This window comes from Chrysochloris asiatica, unplaced genomic scaffold (genome assembly GCF_000296735.1).
Source record: "Chrysochloris asiatica unplaced genomic scaffold, ChrAsi1.0 scaffold00001, whole genome shotgun sequence".
NCBI lineage: Eukaryota > Metazoa > Chordata > Mammalia > Afrosoricida > Chrysochloridae > Chrysochloris > Chrysochloris asiatica.
Window position 1 is genome coordinate 53,144,387 of NW_006408519.1, and position 20,927 is coordinate 53,165,313.

The 20,927-nt window shown below is 45.3% G+C and overlaps 1 protein-coding gene and 1 pseudogene across 1 annotated transcript in view; one reads left to right on the forward strand and one right to left on the reverse strand.

The window, feature by feature from the left end:
- The window catches only part of CPSF1 (cleavage and polyadenylation specific factor 1, 160kDa), a 20,686-nt gene extending 10,428 nt beyond the window's left edge, over positions 1 to 10,258 (reverse strand). The window contains exon 1 of the mRNA XM_006830781.1: positions 10,115 to 10,258. Within this exon, the coding sequence (XP_006830844.1) occupies positions 10,115 to 10,258 (144 nt within the window). The remainder of the gene's footprint in view (positions 1 to 10,114) is intronic.
- LOC102831256 overlaps positions 10,257 to 20,927 on the forward strand; it is a 17,619-nt pseudogene continuing 6,948 nt past the window's right edge.

The following is a 20,927-nucleotide window of genomic DNA, read 5'->3' on the forward strand; positions in this document are numbered from 1 at the left end:
AGAAGGGGAGGTCCCTAGGACCATCAAGGGAGAAGAGCACAGAGCGGTACCCTACCCAGAGAAGCAGTGATGCCTGAAATGGAGCCAGAGATGATGACATGGAGCGATGGAGCAGCTGGAGACTTTAGATTCAGAGAGGGAGAGCGACCGTGTGCTGAAGACCTGGGGAGTACAGGGGGCAGGACGATGCATGGAGGGGACTGTAACCACGGCAATGAGACGATATACGATAGAATGAATATAAAATTAATGTTCTCCCATGTAAACTATCAAGTAATTCACAATAAGACATTTAAGAAAAAAAAAAAACAAGAATAACTACTAATTCAAAAAGCATGTATATCACTCCAGCAAGGAATGGGGTGTCTGGTGAACCAAATAATATATATATTTAAAAAAATAAAAGCTCCAGGTTCCTAGCTGTGGTTTCCTTTGGTAAGAATAAAAGTCTGTTTGTACTAAGTAGGAATGTAAGCGGAATCCCAAGGCCACTGCTGTGGGGACAATTCTGACCCACAAGGACCCTAACAGGACAGAGAACTGCCCCATGAGGTTTCTGAAGCAGTGAATCTTTACAGAAGCAGATTGCCTCATATTTCTGCTGCAGAAAAGCAGGGGGGTTCGAACCACCAGCTTTTTGGTTAGCAGACCAACGCTTAACCCTTTGCACCACCAGACGTCCTTTAAAACAAGTCCATAGATACACTTATTCACTGTTCCTTCAAGGCAAAGGTGAAACAACAAATTTGTTAAATATTATTTTTCAATGCTACACTATGCCATGAGGTGTGGCACACTCCTGCAGCACTGGAGAATCAGCACTGAACTTTGAATCACAGGTTCGGTAGTTCAAACCCACCAGCCACTCCTCAGAAACCCTATACAGGGTAGCTATGAGTCGGAACCGACTTAATGGCACTTAACAACATGAGAGAAGCATCCCTAAAAGAGTCACCAAGAACACAAAGTGTCACCTCCACAGAATGAGGGGGTGTGTTGAGTCCAACACAGGAAAACCCCAGACCTCAGCAGCACATCCTACCAAACCTTTAAGAACAGTGACCACCAGTAAAGCCAAAGCAACACCCTCACACGTGTAGACGGAGACTCTGCATCCAGCAAGTGACCCCAGGGCTGGAGTTACAGAGTGGGAGTCCACCAGGGGCCTTGGTTGGGCACATTGTCAGGAACTGAGAAGCCGGTCAAAAGACAGGAAAGGCATTCATTGGTTAGCACTCAGGACCCATTCATGCCTCTGTACACCCAATGCATGGCAGATACCAGGAGGGGACAGAGAGGAGAGCAGTGCCACAGGAATGGGGGCAGGGGGGTTAGTAGTGTTTGCAGATATCGGACTGTGCCTATGAAAATGGCAATAGTCTAAACTGCACCCTGAGACTTCAACAAAGTCAACGCAGAGAATCCACGGCATCCTGCATACACTGTCCCAGGAGGGTCCCAGAGGATTTGCGAGCAGAGAGGTACGCCTGAAGCACAACCAGAAGGCTGGGGCAACAGAACACAGAGGGAGACTCAGGGAGGAAAGCACACCGGGAGTGGGTTGGTGTCCAGAGGAAAGAGCCACATCTGATGGCCTAATGGCCAGTAATGTCCCCAAACATGAAAAACATCCATCTACACACCTGACACGGCCAGCTGCCGCACATCCGCTGCTCACACCTCATTCTAGGTTGACCTGACCCTTCCCCATAAACCCTGTAGGCTGCCCAGAGCCCAACCAATGCCCACCTGCTCCATAACCATCAGCCCCCTACACTGTGCTACCTCCTCTGAGCTCCTAGCTGCCTCCCTCATCTCAGCACCATCGCCAGGCAGACCTCTCAAAGCCCAAGTCAGAGCAGTCCCTCGGCTGAGGAAACCCGCCTTCGCTCCTCACTGGGCTCAGACTCTCTTACAATGGCCCCCACCTGCACGCTGCACGCCCTGCCCTGGGGCCTTCGCTCTCACGGTTCCCTCTGTCTGCTCTGTCCTTCCCTAGACCCTGAAAACAAGTCGTGTTCTACACGGTTCACCACAGAGCAACTGGTGAGTTCAGACCAATTAGCAGCCAAATGCTTAATCACTGTGCCACTGTGGCTCCCTTTTACTATACATACACACCACATTTATTACATTACATTGTTGTTATGAAGTGCCATCAAGTTGGTTCCGACCCATAGCAACCCTGTATAGGGTTTCCAAGGAGCAGCTAGCTGGTGAGCCTGAACCGCCGACCTTGCAGTCTGGCTTTGCAGTCTGGCTTTGCATTAACCCCCAGCGCCACCCCAGGACTTCCCTTACACTCAAACTAACCAACTGTCAAGTCAATTCCATCTCAGAGTCCCCAAAACAGCTAGGCAGGTGGCTGGTTCGCAAGTGCTCCGAGCACTTACTGATGAAGAGCAAAGACTACGTCTTCAGTATGGATTACACCTCTACATAGAGAAAACAAAAATCTTCAAAACTGTTCTAATAAGTAACAACACTAGAAATGGAGAAGAGATTGAAGTTGTCTACAATCTCATTTCACTTAATTCCACAATCAACCCACAGAAGCAGCAGTCAGAAAACAGACCATAATGCATAGGATACAAGTGCTGCAAAAGATTGCTTTACAAGTATTAAAAAGCAAAGCTAGAGCTTGACCATGCTCCATAGACTCCTGTCGGCCTGGGCCAGAAGTGACAGTCCAGCTGATATGAGCTGTGGAAAGGTACACAAGAACGCCCAAACTTGCAGATAACACCCATTTGATCTAGCTTGGATGGCTTGATGATTAGAACTTGACTTGAGGAAAATAAAGAAATTTGATAGAAGAAGCAAGTGTAAATTGCTACAATTTGATGAACCTGTAGTAAGCACAAAATACCAAACAAGAGGGAAGGAGTCTTCACATCAAGGATCAAACCTATCCCCTCAGTACACAGGGTTGATAGGGATGGGCAACTTAGACACTGGCTACTTAAAATGGGGGCTATAAAGGCACCAAGTGGCTGGCTTACAAGTTTTCAAGAGGCAGTTTAGTTTCAGAATGCAGGGCAGGGAAAGGTAGAATCCCCACTGAAGAGGTTTCATCTTGTCTAGATGAATCTTTTAGAAGGAGATGGGGCAGGATTCTTCTCACTCAATAGTGGGTAACTCTTACCATGACTAACTGCACAACTGTAAAGGTAGAAGTTGTGTAACATAAAGCAGGGGAGTAGTTAACCTTACATTCCAGGAACAGAGGACTCCAGGATCGTCAAGACGGAAGAGCATGAGCAGAACATGGGACCCAAACCAGAGAAGCATCAACACCAGAGAAGTAGGCAAAGGTGATGGCATGGCGAGACAGAACAGCTGAGAACCCTAGACTTGACTGTGTGCTGACGGGCAGAGGGTTGGCTCACAAAATGTGCCCTTTGGTTGTTTAAATGATTATATATTTCTGCATGTTATTGTGTACATCAAAAAAAGGGGTGTGTGGGGGGGAACAGAGGCAAATACTGCTAACCGATGGCACATGGAGGGGATCATAATCATTGCAATGAAACAGGATGTGACTGGTTGATGCTCTGTCATGAGGACTATCCCTCAATTCACAATAAAAGCATTTAAAAAAAAAAAAAAAAGCTGTCACTCTGAAGATTAAGGTACACGTGACCCAAGCCATGGTATTTTCAATTGCCTCACATGCCTCACATGCATGTGAAAGCTAGACAGTGGATAAGGAAGACTGATGAATTGATGCCTTTGAGTTACAGTACTGGCAACCATACTGACTATATTATGGACTTGGAAGAAGTACCACCAGAACGCTTCTGAGAAGTAAGGATGGTGAAAGTTCACGGGCATGTTATCAGGAGGGAGACGCTTAGTAATAATCGAAAAAGAGGAAAACCTTCAATGAGGTAAATTTACACAACGGCTCCAATGGGCTCCAATATAAACACAACTGTGAGGACAGTACAGGACTAGGGTTTCGTCCTCTTGTTCACAGAGACCAACTTGACAGCACTTACCAACAACCTTTAGAAAAACAAAAATCTTTATAGAAGTAGGCCGCCACATCTTTCTCCCATGGAGAAGCTAGAGGGGTCACACCTTTTGGTTAGCAGCCAAGGACTTAACCTTTGTAACACCAGGGCTGCTAGCCAGCAGGCATTTAGAAAGTATCTGTTGCAAAGATGAATGAATGCATTTTAGTGGGCTGGCCTTCAATCCATTTGTTACAACTATAATGTAACAGCTTTCCCTTTATAGTGAAACCGACTAGCATTAGGACAGTTTAAAATAGGCTTGAGTATTTGGAAGATGAACCCAAAGCCCAGTTTCCAGGGTAAGTTTAGACAGCTAACCATGCCCCATTCACTGTAGAGCAATGTGTACTTATTTCCAAGATCGCTTTTTCAGGTCTGACCTCCACAAGGGCCAAGTACTGACCTCAAAAAAATCACAAAAAGATAAACCAAGACAGCTTTTTTTTATAAAACACATATTCACAAAGCTTTCACTAAAATATTTCATCTTTTATCTATTCAACCTGTGTGATGTCTGTAGTAGCCTGGCAGTACACACACACTTACTGAACACTGCCCTCCCTCCCCGCGACACTATGTCCCAGGGTAGGTGCCCAGTCCCTAAAGGAACCTTTAAAGAACTCTTCACTGCTTTGTGGGGACCAATCCTAATGTTACCCCCAAATCTTGGGTCCAATGCCCTGGAGTATTGAGTCCTATCAATAACCATTCCAGGGGACTCAAAGCCAGATCAAAGCGTTTATTTATTAGAGACTCAGCTAGCGAAACACCCACAGCAAACAAACTGGTTCACGCGGTGTTCAAGTGGCTGTTTGTCATAAGCACTTTCTAGTCTACTTGATAAAGTTAATCAAGTCCTCCAGTCCCAGTAAAGCAGTGGGTCACGGTGCCCTGATAAACATCTCAAAGGAGGACATGATTAACGATCCTGGCACCTCTCAGTCCTAATCAGAAGTTACAGAAAGAGACTAGCCTCCATGTATCTATGAAACAAGCAGTGTTCTGGTGAATGCTGGACTGCAAGGTCAGTTTGAACTGCGAGGTCAGTGGTTCAAGCTCACCAGCTGCTCCTTAGAAATCCTATCTTGTTGTTGTTGTTATGTGCCTTGGAGTCGGTCCCGACTCATAGCGACCCTGTACAGGGTTTCCGAGGCTGTAAATCTTTATGGGAGCAGAAAGCCTCATCTTTCTCCCGCGAACAGCTGGTAGTTTCGAATTGACAGCCCTGAGGTTAGCAGCCCGATTCTTAACCACTATGCTAGCAGAGTTCCTTAGAAACTCTATACAGGGTCGCTATGAGTCAGAACCTACTCAACTACACTTAACAAGAATAAGAAGGGAACAAGTACAGGTGGGGGAGATCCAGGCAGTGTGATTATAGTCACTCTTACTTAAGCAAAACAGTGGCGCTCTCAAAATGGCTCCACCGATTACAATCTGGCCTCTATCTCATCCTTACCATGTCCACTCTACACCCCAGCCAGGCTGGACACGGTCCCCCTACTCCACCGTCCACTGCTTCAGGCCTGTGGAAGATGCTCCTGTCTGGAACGCCTTCTTGCCAGGAAGCCTCCCTAAGGGACCTCTCTTCACTGCGGTCCTGTATTTCCTCTAGTGGCTGTTGTAAAGTGCCCTCGAGTCGGTTCCGACTCACAGCATTCCCAAGAGGGTTTCCAAGGAGCGTGAACCACCAACCGTGCAGCTCAAACTGAACTTGTAGTCCAGCACATTATTGAAACCACTGTCTCGGTCTGTCCCACACAAGCAGTCCTCACGTGATAAAAGCTTTAAGGAAAATTTGTATGACAATCAGAAGTTAGGTACAGTTTATATCTACCACAAGTTAGTCAAATGTCTTAGGATGTAATGGCCAAGTGGCAGCATCAATGGGCTCAAGCGTGGCAACAGTAGTGAGGTCGGCCCAGGATCAGGCAGTGTTTCGTTTGCTGTGCATAGGGTCGCTATGAGTCGGTGCTGACTCGATGGCACCTGACAACAACAACAATACAGCATAACTTTTTTCTATACATAAAAACTGAAACACTACCAGACATACTAAAGCACCTTTAAGGTAATACAGTGATGGTAACAATTCTGACGTAGCCATTCGTTATCATGAGCCATTTTACAGACCTTGAGTTGCTAACATACTAGGCTTCATTCAGACCTGGGGACGACCTGTACTAGATACAGCCGTGTTCCTTTTGTCAGATATGTACCTCCCTGACTTTGGGGATTAACTAACTGACAGTATCTTGCCTCCTTTCTTCCTTCACCTCCAGGCCTGGTGGTGCAGAGGGTTGTGCACTGGCCTAACTGAAAGGCTGTCAGTTTGAACCCACCATCCACTCAGAACGATGTGGCACCTGCATCTGTACAGATTTACATACTCAGAAACAGCCTAGGGAGCAGTGCCCTGTCCTAGATGGTTGCTATGACTCCACAGCAGGGACTTTAGCTTTTTGGGGTTTGTCTCCTGAGAGCATTTGCTGCAGCTTGCCATTTAAATCTAGGGATCTGTTTAGTATCCAGGTGTGGTGCCGTGGATTAATGCTCTAGACTGCAAGGTTGGTTTGAAACACAAGGTCAGAGGTCAAGCTCACGACAGCTCCTTGGAAACCCTAAACAGGGTTGCTATTAGTCAAAACTGACTATGTAGGCCGGGCTGATGAAAGGAGATGCGGATAGGTCTCCTGTGGTACAATAGTGAATAATTGCCATCAGGACTGACTGTGAGGGTTGGAAATGTAAAGGTAGATGTTTTGTAGCAAAATGAGGGGAATGGTTGACTATGCTGTCCAGGAGCGGAGGTCCCTGGGACCATCAAGGGAGAAGAGTGGAGAGTGGGACCCTACCCAGAGAAGCAGCGATGCTTGAGATGGAGGCAGAGATGATGATGTGGAGAGATGGAGCAGCTGGGGACTTTAGACACAGAGAGGAAGAGGGGCTGTGTGCTGATGACCAGCGGGGGGAGCATGCTTGTAGTGTATACCCTTTGGTTGGTTGATGATGCCTCATGGGGATTGTAACCATAGCAATGAAACGATATACGATAGGATGAATGTAAAACTAATGTTCTCCCATGTAAACTATCATATCATTCACAATAAACCATTTAATTAAAAAACAAAACGGACTCTGTGGACCTTAACAACATAGTGTTTGTGGGTGGGCTCATCCCTACATCCCTGCTAACGAGCACAACGAGCGTGGCTGAGGCTGTCAGTCTTTACGGAACCGAAAACCTCAACTTTCTCCCAAGGGAATGGCTGCAGTTTCAAACTACTGCCCTTGAGGTTAGCAGGCCAACTTGAGATGCTTATAAACATTTAATTCAAAAATAAAGGTGAGAGCCATCAAGGCAAGTGGTCGGGTCCCCTCAGGGCAAATCCCCTTCTAAGACTGAGACTCGAGGGGAATACACGAGCAGGCATGCAGTCTGGCTGGTGACGTTGGTCTACTGACAAAGGGAAGTGGGGAAAAACAGCAATGAAGTTGTGAGCTAAGTCCGACCATGTTCAATAGACTCCTGTCAACCTGGATGGAGACCTGGTTGGCCAGCAGTATGGCAAGACCTAAAGACTCTTGGGGACAGGGACATGGCCACAGAGGACTAGAGTGGAGAGTGAAGCGTCCAGCTGATATGAAGTGAGGGGAGATGCACAAGAACACCCATACTTGCAGACAGTACCCACTTGACCTGGCTTCAATGGCTGGATGATCAGAACTCGACTAGGGAAAGAAAGAGGAGGGAAAAAAGAGTAATCCACTACAATTTGATGAACTTGACCTATAGATATGGATGCAGTAGCTCAAAAGAGGGAACGAATTTTACAGCAAGGATCATTCCCACCCTCTCGATACACAGTGTTGATAGGGATGGGCAACTTAGACATTGGCTACCCAAAATGGGGTGGCTATAAAGGCAAGAAATGACTGGCTTACAAGCTTTCAAGAGGGAGCCTAGTTCCAGAGGGTGCAGAGGAAGGTAGAATCTCCACTGAGTGGTTTCCAACCTGCCTGAACTGGGCTGGTGAAAGGAGATGGGGATAAGACTCTTGTGGTTCAATAGGAAATAATTGCTTTCGGGACTGACTGTGAGGGATGGAAATGTAAAGGTAGATGTTTTGTAACAAAAAGAGGAGAGTGGTTGATCTTGCAGCCCAGGAGTGGAAGAGCGGAGTGGGGGACCCTAACCAGAGAAGCAGCAATGGCAGAGATGGAGGCAGAGACAATGATGTGGAGAGATGAAGTTGCTGGGAACTCTGAACTCAGGGAGGGAGAGGGGCTGTGTGCTGACGGCTGGGGGCAGGCTTGCGTGGTGTGCCCTTTAGTTGTTTGAATGGTTATATATTCCTGAGTGCTTGAGTGTACTTTAAAAAAAAAAACAAAATACCAGAGGGATTTGAAGCAAATGCTGTTGAATGATGATGCATGGAGGGGGTTGTAATCATTGCAATGAAACAAAATACAGTAGAATGAATGTAAAGCTGATGTTCTCCCATGTAAATGATCACTCAAGTCCCAATAAAAATTTAAATTAATAAATAAAGGTGAGGGAGAGGCCATGAAGAAGAATGATGAGAATTGCAGTGGACTAATGGAACTGAGTGAACATCAGTCTCCATGACTCCATGACCAAAAGAACTACATAGTGCCCAGCTACCCCAACCAGAACTGACTCCACAGCACACAACAACAAACTCCTCTGAAAGGGATCACATTAGAAGGTCTCAGATCCAGTGGGAAAAAATGTGGAGAAGCTCAAAATTGTAAGAGACCAACAACTTACTGCCAGAAAGAGACTGGAGGAACCCAAGCCTATAGTCCTCAGTCACCCTTCCTTCGGGTCTGCAAAGAACTCACCTTCACAGCCCACTTCTCAGTCAAGCAGTACAGGTACCAACAACATAGTACGGAATGCTCACCGGGGAATGGCCAGCAAAAAGGGCAAGGTTCACCAAAGGGCAAAGGTCAGAAGGGTTGGGAAGGAAGGTGAAATGGAAATAGAGCCACAGTGAGGGGGTTGCAGTCACTAATGTGAAACAAAAATGTATTTGTTGAATGCAAAACTGATGATTCTCTCTGTAAACCTTCTCTCAATTCACAATAAAAAGTTTCCAAAAAAAGAGAGAAAAGTCAAAAGGGGTGGGGGGCAAAACTGATGACCTAAGCAGGACTCCATCTCCAAAGGAATCAGGGCAGTTACACTGCAGTAGAGAGATTACTGAAGGTGCCATGAGCCACCAAAAGAACCAATAGATCTGTGTTGGAAGAAGTGCAGCCAGAGTGCTCCTTAGAGGCCAAGATGGCCAAACTTCGTCTCTCATCCTTCGGACATATTGTCAGGAGGGACCAGTTGCTGGACAGGGATATCATGTTTGGTAAGGTGGAGGGTCAGAGAAACAGAGGAAAACGCCCAGTGAGATGGATTGGCCAAGTGGCAGCCTTGATGGACTCAAGCGTGGCAACAGTAGTGAGGTTGGCCCAGGATCGGGCCGTGTTTTGTGGGTCGGTCCCGACTTGATGGCACCTAACAACAACCAGAGAGAATAGGCGCTGTTGTAAAAAGTTAAAGCAAAATTCTAAAATGGTTGTTGGTAAGTACCGGAGAGTCAATTCTGACTGTCCCTGCACAGGATTTCCGAGGCTGTACATCTTTACGGGAACAGAAAGCCTCGTCTTTCTCCCGCGGACCGGCTGGTAGTTTCGAACATTCGTAACCACTATGCTACCAGAACTCCTTTAGGGACGGGAACGGTTTCCCCGGCTGCGGGGTGCATGTAGACTTGGGTGATGGGTAGGCGATCAACAACTGGAGGGAGGGACGCTGGTTAAGGGAGACCCAGCGAGGAACGCGAGTCAGGGGAACCGAGAGCGGTAATGCTGGTAACTGACGGCACCTGGAGGGGACTGCAGCCACGGGAATGAAACCAACTGTGGGATTTGCTGAATGTAAAACCCTCACTCCGTTCACAACAAAAAGTTTCCTTTTTAATGGGACTAAGCTCTGCGGCTATTTCTCCGTGACTAGGGGGGTACGACGGAGCCGCTCGCGACCAGGCCGCCACCCAGGCCAGCGGGCCGGGGCCTACCTCGGCATCGCGGTTCAGACGGTACACGTAGAGCTGTGAGGTCCCGGCCACCACGAGGTTGCGTTCGCTGTTGCTGAAGAAGTTGCAGTACATAGAGAACTCCAGGCCCGTAGGCGGATGCGCCTGTTTGTATACAGCGTACATGACGCCAAGCCCGGGCTGCGCGGGACGGAAGCAAACAGCGTAAGTGGGACCGTCAGCACAGGGCACCCCCCTCCCCGGGTACCCTCTCCCCGGCCTCGCGCAGCCACCTTCCTCACGCCCACCCACCTCGCCGTGAGAGCCAGCGCATGGGGGAACCGGAAACACAAGAACACTGACCCGCCGGACCCGAAAGCCGAGCACCAAGGTTCCGGGCTCCCGCGCTCCCGCGCTCCCGCGCCTGCGCAGCCCGGCCGCTGCGGGAGCGGCTACCGGTGAGACAGCAGCCCCTGGCGGCCCTAGGCCGCGGTGCAGCTTCGTCTCTCGGTTCTGGCTGGAGACGGAGACCCCATCGCTGGCTGGCGGTGGATCCTGGCGGGGAGTGGGTCCGGCGGCTCAGGCCCTTAGATCCCCCGGGACATGGTGGGGAGCCCGAGAGAAGACTGTCCCTCGCTGTGCCGGGTGTGAGCGCTGGGCTTCCTCCTTTCGGAGCGAAGCGGGCCGGAGCTGCGGGGACGACCCGATTCCGTGGGCCTGAGCTTCTGTGCTGGCCGTCCACCCCGCCTGCTGGCCCTCCCGGGACCCTGGACCAGGACCCCCGCTCTCCAAGCACTGTCCTCCAACACTCGGAACAGGACATATGTCTGTGGACTTGACAATTGAATCATAAGAAATCGAACAAGTGGAAAGGAGCCTGGCAACTTCTCAGAAAAGTATTGTTGTTGTTGTTGTTATGTGTCATCGAGTCTGTACCTACGGACTCACAGCGACGCTGTGCACAGTAGAAGGAAACACTGCCGGATCCTGGGCCAACCTCACAATTGTTGCCACTCTTGAGCCCATTAATGTTGCCACTTTGCCAATCCATCTTGCTGGGGGTCAATTAAACAGAATTAAAATTCCAAACCCATTTCCTTCAAGTCATAGTGTCCCTATATAGAGAGTAGATTGCCCCAGTTTCCAAGAGTTTCAGAACAGACTACAAGACAAAGGATTGCCTTTGGATTTGGTGATTCTAAGGAGCTTTGGTGGTATCGCGTTTAAAAACTTGACTTTTAATAGAGGTTGATAGTTCGAATACACCATTGGATCTGAGGGAGAAAGAACTGTCAACCTCTCATTAGAAGACAGGTTCTTAACCAGTGTCTCCCCCACCCACCCCACCCCACCCCTCACACACACACACACACACATACACACACACACACAACCACACACACACACACGGCTCCTTAGAATTAGCAAATCCAAATGAAACACTGTCTTCTGTTGTTGTAGTTGTTAAGTGCCAATGGAGTTGATTCCAACTCTTAGCCACCTTATTTATATAGGGCTTCCAAGGAGCAGCTGGTAGGTTTGAACTGCCGACCTTGTGGTTAGCAGTCCAGTGCTTCATTCTGATTCCCAGTGGCCCTCCTACAAGACAGAGTAATGAGCTCTGTTGGCACGGTAGTGTTGGTGTTGGCTAAGAATATTGAGAGTCCCATGGACTGCCAGAAAAGCACATCTGTGTTGGAGGAGGTACAAGTGGACTGCTCCTGAGAAGCCAGGATGGCCAGACGTCATCTCTCCTACTTTAGACATCTTATCAGGAAGAACCAGTCCCTGGAGAAGGACATCATGCTTGGCAAAGTGGAGGGTCAGTGAAAAAGAGGAAGCCCCCCCAACGAGCTGGAGTGGCATAGTGGCAGCAGCAGTGGGTTCAGTCCTAACAGTCGTGAAGATGGTGTCGGACAGACAGGGCAGTGTTTGGGCATGTCCCAAAGGGAGAAGGCGATCGAGCTTGGGAAAGTAGAGCATCGATGAAAGAGGGAAAAACTCTCCGTGACATAGACTGGCACAGTGACTGGGACAACTGGTCCAGAGCTGGCAATGACTGTGAACATAGTGCAGCTCTGCGAAGGGCTTTGTTGTCAGTGTGCACGGGGCTGTCATGAGTCGGAACTCACTTGACAGAGCCTAGCAACAGGACCGAGTAGGACACCACACTACGGGACTAGACTAGTGCTTCCTTCTCCTCTGAGCGACTACTGGGTGTGCGCCACCAACTGTTTGTGTAACATCAGAGGGTTTAAGCACTGTCCCCCAGGGCACCTTAGAATTACCAAAGGACCCAGTAATTCCACACTGAGCTGTATACCCAAAATGAAAAAAAAGCAGAGATTCAAACATACAAGTTAATGGGATCTTCATGGTATATACATGTTAAATATTAAATAAAAATCAAGTCCTGAAGGTCACAAAGCATATAGTTTATTGAATGCAGAACTGACCATCTGTTCTCTAAACCATTCAATTCATAATAAAAAAAAGGTTTTTTTCAATAATGGCCATATTATGTTGAGTGAAATAAGTCAGTCACAAAAGGACAAATAATGCATGATCTCACTGATATAAAATAAGCGAATGTATAGAAACCAAAGATTATTAATGGTTGGTACTGGGGCAGGATGGAGGGGAGAGGGAAAGAGTTTGGGGTAAAATGTTGTGGATGAGGATATGAATAAGAGCACAAATTGAACAATGTCAGCAATAGCATTGAGTTGTAAATGTAGAAATTATTGTGCTGGTACATGATTTAGTATGTAAGTTTTTACCACAATAAAAAATGTTTTGTTAAAGATAAATTAATGACCATTTGTACCAGGTAAAAAACCTGAGAACAAGAAATCAAAATGATCGTTTGTCCAGGTATAAATCTTGACAGTACAATAGGGAATTCTCAAAGTGTTCTAACCTGGAAAGAAAACTTGACCTTGAACAATGTTGCTGACTACCACCAGTTCTCAAAGGTATTTGCAAAACCAGTTTCAGAAAGACACCCCCCCAAATAAACACATACCTAAGACCCAGTCATTTTAACCTCCCCTAGGGAAACCCCGTAACTGTCTTTAAAACTCCTCTACTCACACAGCTGGAGTAAGGTTCTTACCCCTTTCCACTTGGACAAGCTGCGTTCCAGACCAGTTTCCGAATCAATGAATCCTGTGGGTTAATTGTACTGCTTGGTTGCCTTTTTTCATTTCAACATGTACAATGTCATTTTATTCAGCTATAGATAGAAATTCACCACTCGTCTGTCAGTTTGTCCTACTGTGGTGGCTTGCGTGTTACTGTGATTCTGGAAGCTATTCCAAGAGAATTTTAAATACCAGCAGGGTCACCCATGATGGATAGATTTCAGCTGAGCTTCCAGATGATGACAGACAGGAAGGAAAGATGGGCTACTTCTGAATGTTTAGTCACTGAAAACCTTATGAACAGCAGTGGAACACTGTCAGTACCAGAATATTGAATATTGAAACATGATGAAGAGTGCCAGAATATTGTCAGATCTGTCAGATATAGTGCCGGAAGATGAGACCCTCATGTTGGAATTCACTCAAAATACGACTGGGGAAGAGCTGCCTCCTCAGAGTAGAGTTGACCATGATGATAAGAATGGAGTAAAGCTTTCAGGACCTTCATTTGCTCGTGGGCACAACTCAAAATGAAGAGAGACAGCTGTATACATCCATTAATAACCGGAACATGACATGTACTAAGTATGAATCTAGGAAAATTGGAAGTTGTCAAAAATGAAATGGAATGCATAAACACCGATATCCTAGGCATTAGTGAGCTAAAACGGACTGGTATTGGCTATTTTGAATCTGACAATCACATGGTTTGCTATGCTGGGAATGACAAATTGAACAGGAATGGTGTAGCATTCATCATCAAAAAGAACATATCAAGATCTGTCTTGAAGTACAACTCTCTCTGTGATAGGATACTATCCATACACCTACAAGGAAAACCAGTTAATACCACTATGATTCACATTTATGCACCAACAACTAAAGTCAATGATGATGAAATTGAAGAATTCTACCAACTTCTTCAGTCTGAAAGTGATCAAACATGCAATCAAGCTGTATTGATAATTACTGGCGATTGGAATGGAAACAAAGAGGAAGGATTGGTAGTTGGAAAATATGGCCTTGGTGATAGAAACACTGCTGGAGAGCACATGATAGAATTTTGCACAACTAGTGACTTCTTCATTGTAAATACCTTTTTTTAAACAACATAAAAGATGACTATACACATGGGCCTCACCAGATGGAATACACAGAAATCAAATAGACTATATCTGTGGAAAGAGACGATGGAAAAGCTCTATATCATCAGTTAAAACAAGGCCAGGGGCAGACTGCGGAACAGATCATCAATTGCTCATATACAAGTTCAGGCTGAGGCTGAAGAAAATTAAAACAAGTACAAGAAAGCCAAAATATGAACACATCCCACCTGAGTTTAGAGGTCATCTAAAGAACAGATTTGATGCATTAGACCCAAGACCAGAAGAGTTGTGGGATGCCATCAAGAACGTCATACAGGAAGAAAGCAAAAGGTCAATAAGAAGACAAGAAGGGAATGCAAAGACCAAAATGAACGTCAGAAGATGTCCACATAGAGATACTAAAGCAAATGGAAGAAATGAAAATGTCAAAGAGCTGAACAGAAAGTTTCAAAGATCAGCTCAAGAAGACAAAATCAAATATTATAACAAAATGTGCAAAGGCCTGGAATTAGAAAACCAAAAGGGAAGAACATGCTTAGCATTCCTCAAGCTGAGGGAATTGAAGAAAAACTTCAAACCTCGACTTGAAATATTGAAGGACTCTATGGGTAAATATTGAATGATGCAGGAAGCGTCAAGACAAGATGGAAAGACTACATAGAGTCACTGTACCAAAAGGAAATGGTTGATGTTCAACCCTTTCAAGAGGTAGCATATGATCAAGAGCCAATGGTACCAAAGGAAGAAGTCCAAAGTGCATTAAAGAAACTGGCAAAGGATAAGGCACCAGGAATTGATGGGCTAAAATTGAAATATTTCAACAAACGGATGCAGCACTGGAGGCATTCACTCATCAACCAATTTGAAAGACAACTACCTGGCCAATTGACTAGAAGAGGTCTATATTTGTGCCCATTCCAAAAAGAGGTGGCCCAACAGAATGCAGAAATCGTCATACAGTATCATTAATTTCACATGCAAGTAAAATCTTGCTGAAGATAATACAAAAGTGGCTGCAACCATGCATTGACAGAGAACTTCCAGAGGTTCAAGTTGGAGTCAGAAGAGAACATGGAATAAGGTGTATCACTGCTGGCATCACATGGATCTTGACTGAAAGCAGAGAACACCAGAAAGATGTTTACCAGTGTTTTATTGACAACACAATAGCTTTCAATTGTGTGGATCATGACAAGCTATGGACACCATTGTGTAGAATGAGTATTCCGGAGCACATAATTGTGCTCATGAGGAACCTGTACATAGACCAAGAGGCAGTTGTTAAAACAGAACAAGAGAAAACCAAATGGTTTAAAATTGGAAAGGTGTGTGCCAGGTTTGTATTTTTTCACCAGACTTAGTCAATCTGTATGCTGAGCAAATAAACCAAGAAGTTGGGTTATATGAGGAAAAATGTGGCATCAGGATTGGAGGAAGACTCATTAACAACCTGCGATATGCAGATGATATAACCTTGCTTGCTGAGAGCGAAGAGGACTTAAAATACTGATGAAGATCAAAGGCCACAGCCTTTGGTACAGGTGGTGTCTCAATGTAAAACAAACAAACAAACAATATCCTCATCACTGGACCAATAAACAACATTTATATAAATGGAAAAAAGATTGATGTTATCAAAGACTTCATTTTGCTGGGACCAACCATCAACACGCATGGAAGCAATAGTCTAGAAAGCAAATGATGTATCGCGTTAGGCAAATCTGCTGCACAAGACTTCTTTAAAATGTTAAAGAGCAAAGATGTCAGTTTGAGGACTAAGGTGTGCTTGATCCAAGCCATGGTATTTTCAATCACCTCGTATACATGTGAAAGTTGGACAGTGCTAAGGAAGACCATAGGAGAACTGATGCCTTTGAGTTACGGTGTTGGAGGAGACTATGAAAAGTGCCATGGATACTTCTACTAAGTCCCAAAGACTGACAGCAGCTTTTCCAAATTTAGAAGAGAATCAGACTTGTTGACTCCATTTAGGGAGGAGCTATTGGAAGAGGCACATCAAGTACAGTTAAACTCGGAGCCCAGGGCGTTCGACCGGATTGTCTAGGTTGTATAACTGTGAAGTCTTCTTTCTTTAGTACCATTTCCCAACATTCTTGTAAAATAGTTTTCAGGTGAAATACACTTATGAAGTATTTGGGTAAACCAAGTTAAGGAGGTTTTATTATTCCTCATGATGTTCCCCAAAATGATGGGAATTGTGAATTTTAACAGCAAAATACAGAAAATAGGATTTTCCAACTACATTTATTCACATGCCTTTCTACAAGAATACGCTTTGTGAATCTTTTTGTTGTAATATGATTAAAGAATGTTTAAATCATTAAAAAAAAAAAAAAGTGCTATGGATTGCCAAAAGAACAAACCAATCTGTGTTGGAAGAAGTACAGCCAGAATATTCTTTGGAAGCCAGGAGGCCAGACTTTGTCTTTCATACTTCAGACATATTTTCAGGAAAGACCCATCCCTGAAGGATACCATTTTTGGTGAAATGGAGGGTCGGAGAAAAAGAGGAAGACCCCCAATGAGATGAATTATCACAGCAGCTGCAGCAATAGACTCAAGCTTACCAACAATTGTGAGTTTGGCCCAGGCCCGGGCAGTGTTTCATTCTGTTGTGCCGAAAGTCGCGATGAGTCGGTACCGACTTGATAGCACCTAACACCAACAACATACATAGAAATGAAATTCAGATACCTGCAACGAGCTGGCAGGGCCTTCAACACATGATGCTGCGTGGAAGAAGTCAGGCACAGAAGACCACACATTACATGATCAATTGATATGAAATATCCGGCATAGCCTTAATGTAAGGCTGGTAGTCAGACCTTCGACTTTCTGTCCTGTAGTTTATTTCACCTACACCTGGAGACCATGATAGACTGTAACGGAAAGAATGAAGTGGCAATCGAGAGCCAGTAAGCACTGATATAGTTCTGTTTTGTTTCTTTTTCCAGTTCAATTTTTTCTCATTAGTTTTCATCTGCCCTGTGTTTTATAGGTCAAGATGGGTGAGTAGATGTAATTCTGGTTAAGTACCCATGACCTTATTGATTTCACCTTACCACCCTAGGTTTTTCAGGCCCTTGGGTTCATCCATATATAGATGATAAAATGATGTTGATGATTGATGATGATGGAGACTGAAGGAAGAGAGGAAGAAAAACAAAGAGAAGGAGAAGTTAAGAGGAAATTAAAAGGAAAGAAAAAAGTGTAAAAATAATAGAATAAGTTATTGTTTATATCATGTAAAACATTATCTATACCTATTAAAATATAATCCTTGATTGTTAAGTATTGTTAACTCTCTAATAAACCTTATCTGATGATAGTCTCAAAAATAAAATAAATCCATCATAGCAGAAAGTCCTGGTGGGGGGAGAGATGAGGCAGTCGGCTTCCATAAGATTGTTGTTGTTAAATTATCTTGAGTTGGTTCTGACTCATAGCAACCCTGGATAGGGCTTCTAAAGAACAGCTGTTAGGTTTGATCCACGGGCTTTGTGCTTATCCTACAGTGCCTCACCAGGACCTTCCCATAAAGAGTATCATTGTTAAGTGCCATTGAGTTGATTTCAACTCATAGATGCCCGGTAAAGGGTTTTCAAGAGCAGCTAATGTCTTTGGACCATCGACCTTGTGGTTAGCAGTCTTGTGCTTATCCTACAGTGCCACACCAGGACTCTCTTCAGGGAGAGAAGTACCAAAATTTGGACACCCTGGCGTATGTGTTATGACTCTGGAAAGACTAGGGAGTATTTCTACTTTGTCATCTAGCAGGCCTATGAGCTGGAGTTGACTTTGATGGCAATGTGTTACCAAGACTGCAAATCTTTACAGAAGCTTCATCTGGAAGGCCCTAACTGATTTTGCCTAGCTACTTGACCAAACTTTAGTCAGGCTTCAAGAAGCATTTTTGATAGAAGGCCTCAGTTTTTAGTTCCCTCCAGAGACAAGGTCAATCAGTTAGCCCTCAATATTAAAATAATCCTTGAGAAACTCATAATGGTCAGACTGACCCAGACGAATGAGAATATCCTAAACACTAAACACTTGCAATTGCCAAAACCCATATGCTTATAGATTAAAAAGGTTGCTTCATGCCATGACCAATTAAACTGTAACATCTCATACTTTGCCAAATGTCAACCAATCAAAAACTGTATCTATGGCACTGTGCAATTATGCCCCCTGAAACCTTATAAAAACTTGTGTGTATAGTGAGTTGGGGTCGCCCTCAGCTCCTGTTTTCAGGAGTCTATGTGAGAGTGGACCCCAGCACATTAGCTAGGGTCGCCCTCAGCTCCTGTTTTCAGGAGTCTATGTGAGGGTGGACCCCAGCGCATTGGCAAATGTCACCTTTGTCTCCTGGTTTTAGGAGTCTGTGAAGGTGGACCCCAGCGCGTTGGTAAATAAACCTCTTGCTTTTGCATCGAACTCGAGTCCTGATGATCTTTTTGGGGTCTCCTACTTGATTAGGCCACTAGGGGGCCTAACACATCTTTCTCCAGAGTAACGGATGGGTTTGAACTTCCAACATTTCAGTTAGTAGCTCAATGCTTAACACAGTGCACTACCAAGTCTCCATCCTATTCTGGACAGGATTGCAGTTGCTAGTCTAGAGTAGCCACCAGCGCTCCTGGTTTATCCAGAATATGGAAATTCATAGGAACTGAGAGTGGAGTTGGGATTGCCGCGGCTGATTGGCAGTGGGGGCTTGAGGAATGTTGGCTAATAGGTAGAGGGTCTTCTCCTAGGGTAAGGACGCTGCTCTGAAGAAAGAGTCTGCTGGTGGTTGCACACCATTGTGAATATACTGAATAGAACCAATGGGACATTTTGTTTTGTTTATTTTACCACAATAAAGAAAAACAAAACCAAGACTTCGGGCAACATGGCGGACTAGGCGTACACGTCACACAGACGCTCTATAACCAAGATGGTTGTTCAGTGCCATCGAGTCAGTTCCTATATCCTGTCTAGGGTTTCCAAGGAACGAGAAACAGTTTAGACTGACCTAGAGGTCGAGTGCTTATCCTATGGCACCACATCAGGACCTCACAACAGAGATCCAGGACACCAAATAAAACAGACCCAGAGGATAATCCTGGAACCCTGAACTTCAGAGGAAAGGTTAGAGAAGTGGATTAGATACCTGCTGGGAGGGGAAACTGAGCAGGGCCAGCAAAGACAGACCACTGGTGAACAGGCTGCCAGCCTGCCACAACTGGCCATCTTGAGCTTGTGTAAGCAGCTGTGGAGAGACAGACAGATGGCGGCCTGGTGGTACAGATTCACATGGTGAGAGCAGCCCCAACGCTCATCTACCCCCTGCACAGACCCTGTTCTCTGGGAGCTGCAAGGTGTGAGCCAGTATAAGGCAGGTACCCACTGTGTTACCTTGACACCTGGCTTCAGGTGGGCTCTGCTCAGATCTACAAAGCCCACAGAGCCCTCAGGCCAGAATCAGACTAGCAGGAACCTTCATAGTCAGCCCTGACAGTGACCCTAGCAACCTGAAGGGTCTCCACAAACTACTTCCAGATTGAGTGCCCTGAACACAGACAGCACCTAGACCTACAGGAGCTGTACCTCGGCTGGGGACTCAGCCATCACACCCCTTCTCCAACCCCTGCTAAGTTCCTTAACAGGCAGGAGTTCACCCCCAACCCCTCTCCTGGTTTTTCTCCTCTTTGGGTCCAGCAACTGCACTATCTTTTTTGTTTATTTTTCTCCTCATAGTTTCCTTGTCTTTGTTTATTCTTTCTTCTCCTTCTTCCTTTCTTTCCCTTCTCTTGATTTTTATTCTTCCTATATCCACTTTACATTGATATCCCATGAGAGTAGAGTTTTACTAAAGGTAATACAGAAACGGCCGCAAGCATACATTGACAGAGAACTTCCAGAGGTTCAAGCCAGATTCAGAAGAGGCCATGGAACGAGGGATATCATTGCTGACTACCAGAAAGATGTTTACTTGTCCTTTATTGACTACGCAAAGGCTTTCGGTTGTGTGGAGCATGACAAGCTATGGACAACGTTGTGAAGTATGAGTATTCCAGAACACTTAATTGTGCTCATGAAGAATCTGTACCTGGACCAAGAGGCAGTTATTCAAACAGAACATGGGAACACTGGATGGTTTAAAATTAAGAAAGGTGTGCGACAGGGTTGTATTCTTTCACCATTCTTATTCAACCTGTATGCTGAGCAAATCATCCGAGAAGCTGGGTTCTATGAAGAAAAATGTGGCATCAGGATTGGAAGAAGACTCATTAGCAACCTGTGACATGCAGATAACACAACCTTGCTTGTTGAAAGTGAAGAGGACTTAAAACATTTACTGATGAATATCAAAGATCACAGCCTTTGGTATGGATTACATCTTAGTGTAAAGAAAACAAAAATCCTCACCACTGGACCAATAAACAACATTCTTATCAACGGAGAAAAGATTGAAGTTGTCGAGGACTTCATTCTTCTTGGATCAACTATTAACACTCATGAAAGCAGCAGTCAAGAAATCAAATGACATATTGCATTAGGCAAATCTGCTGCACAAGACCTTTTTAAAGTGTTGAAGAGCAA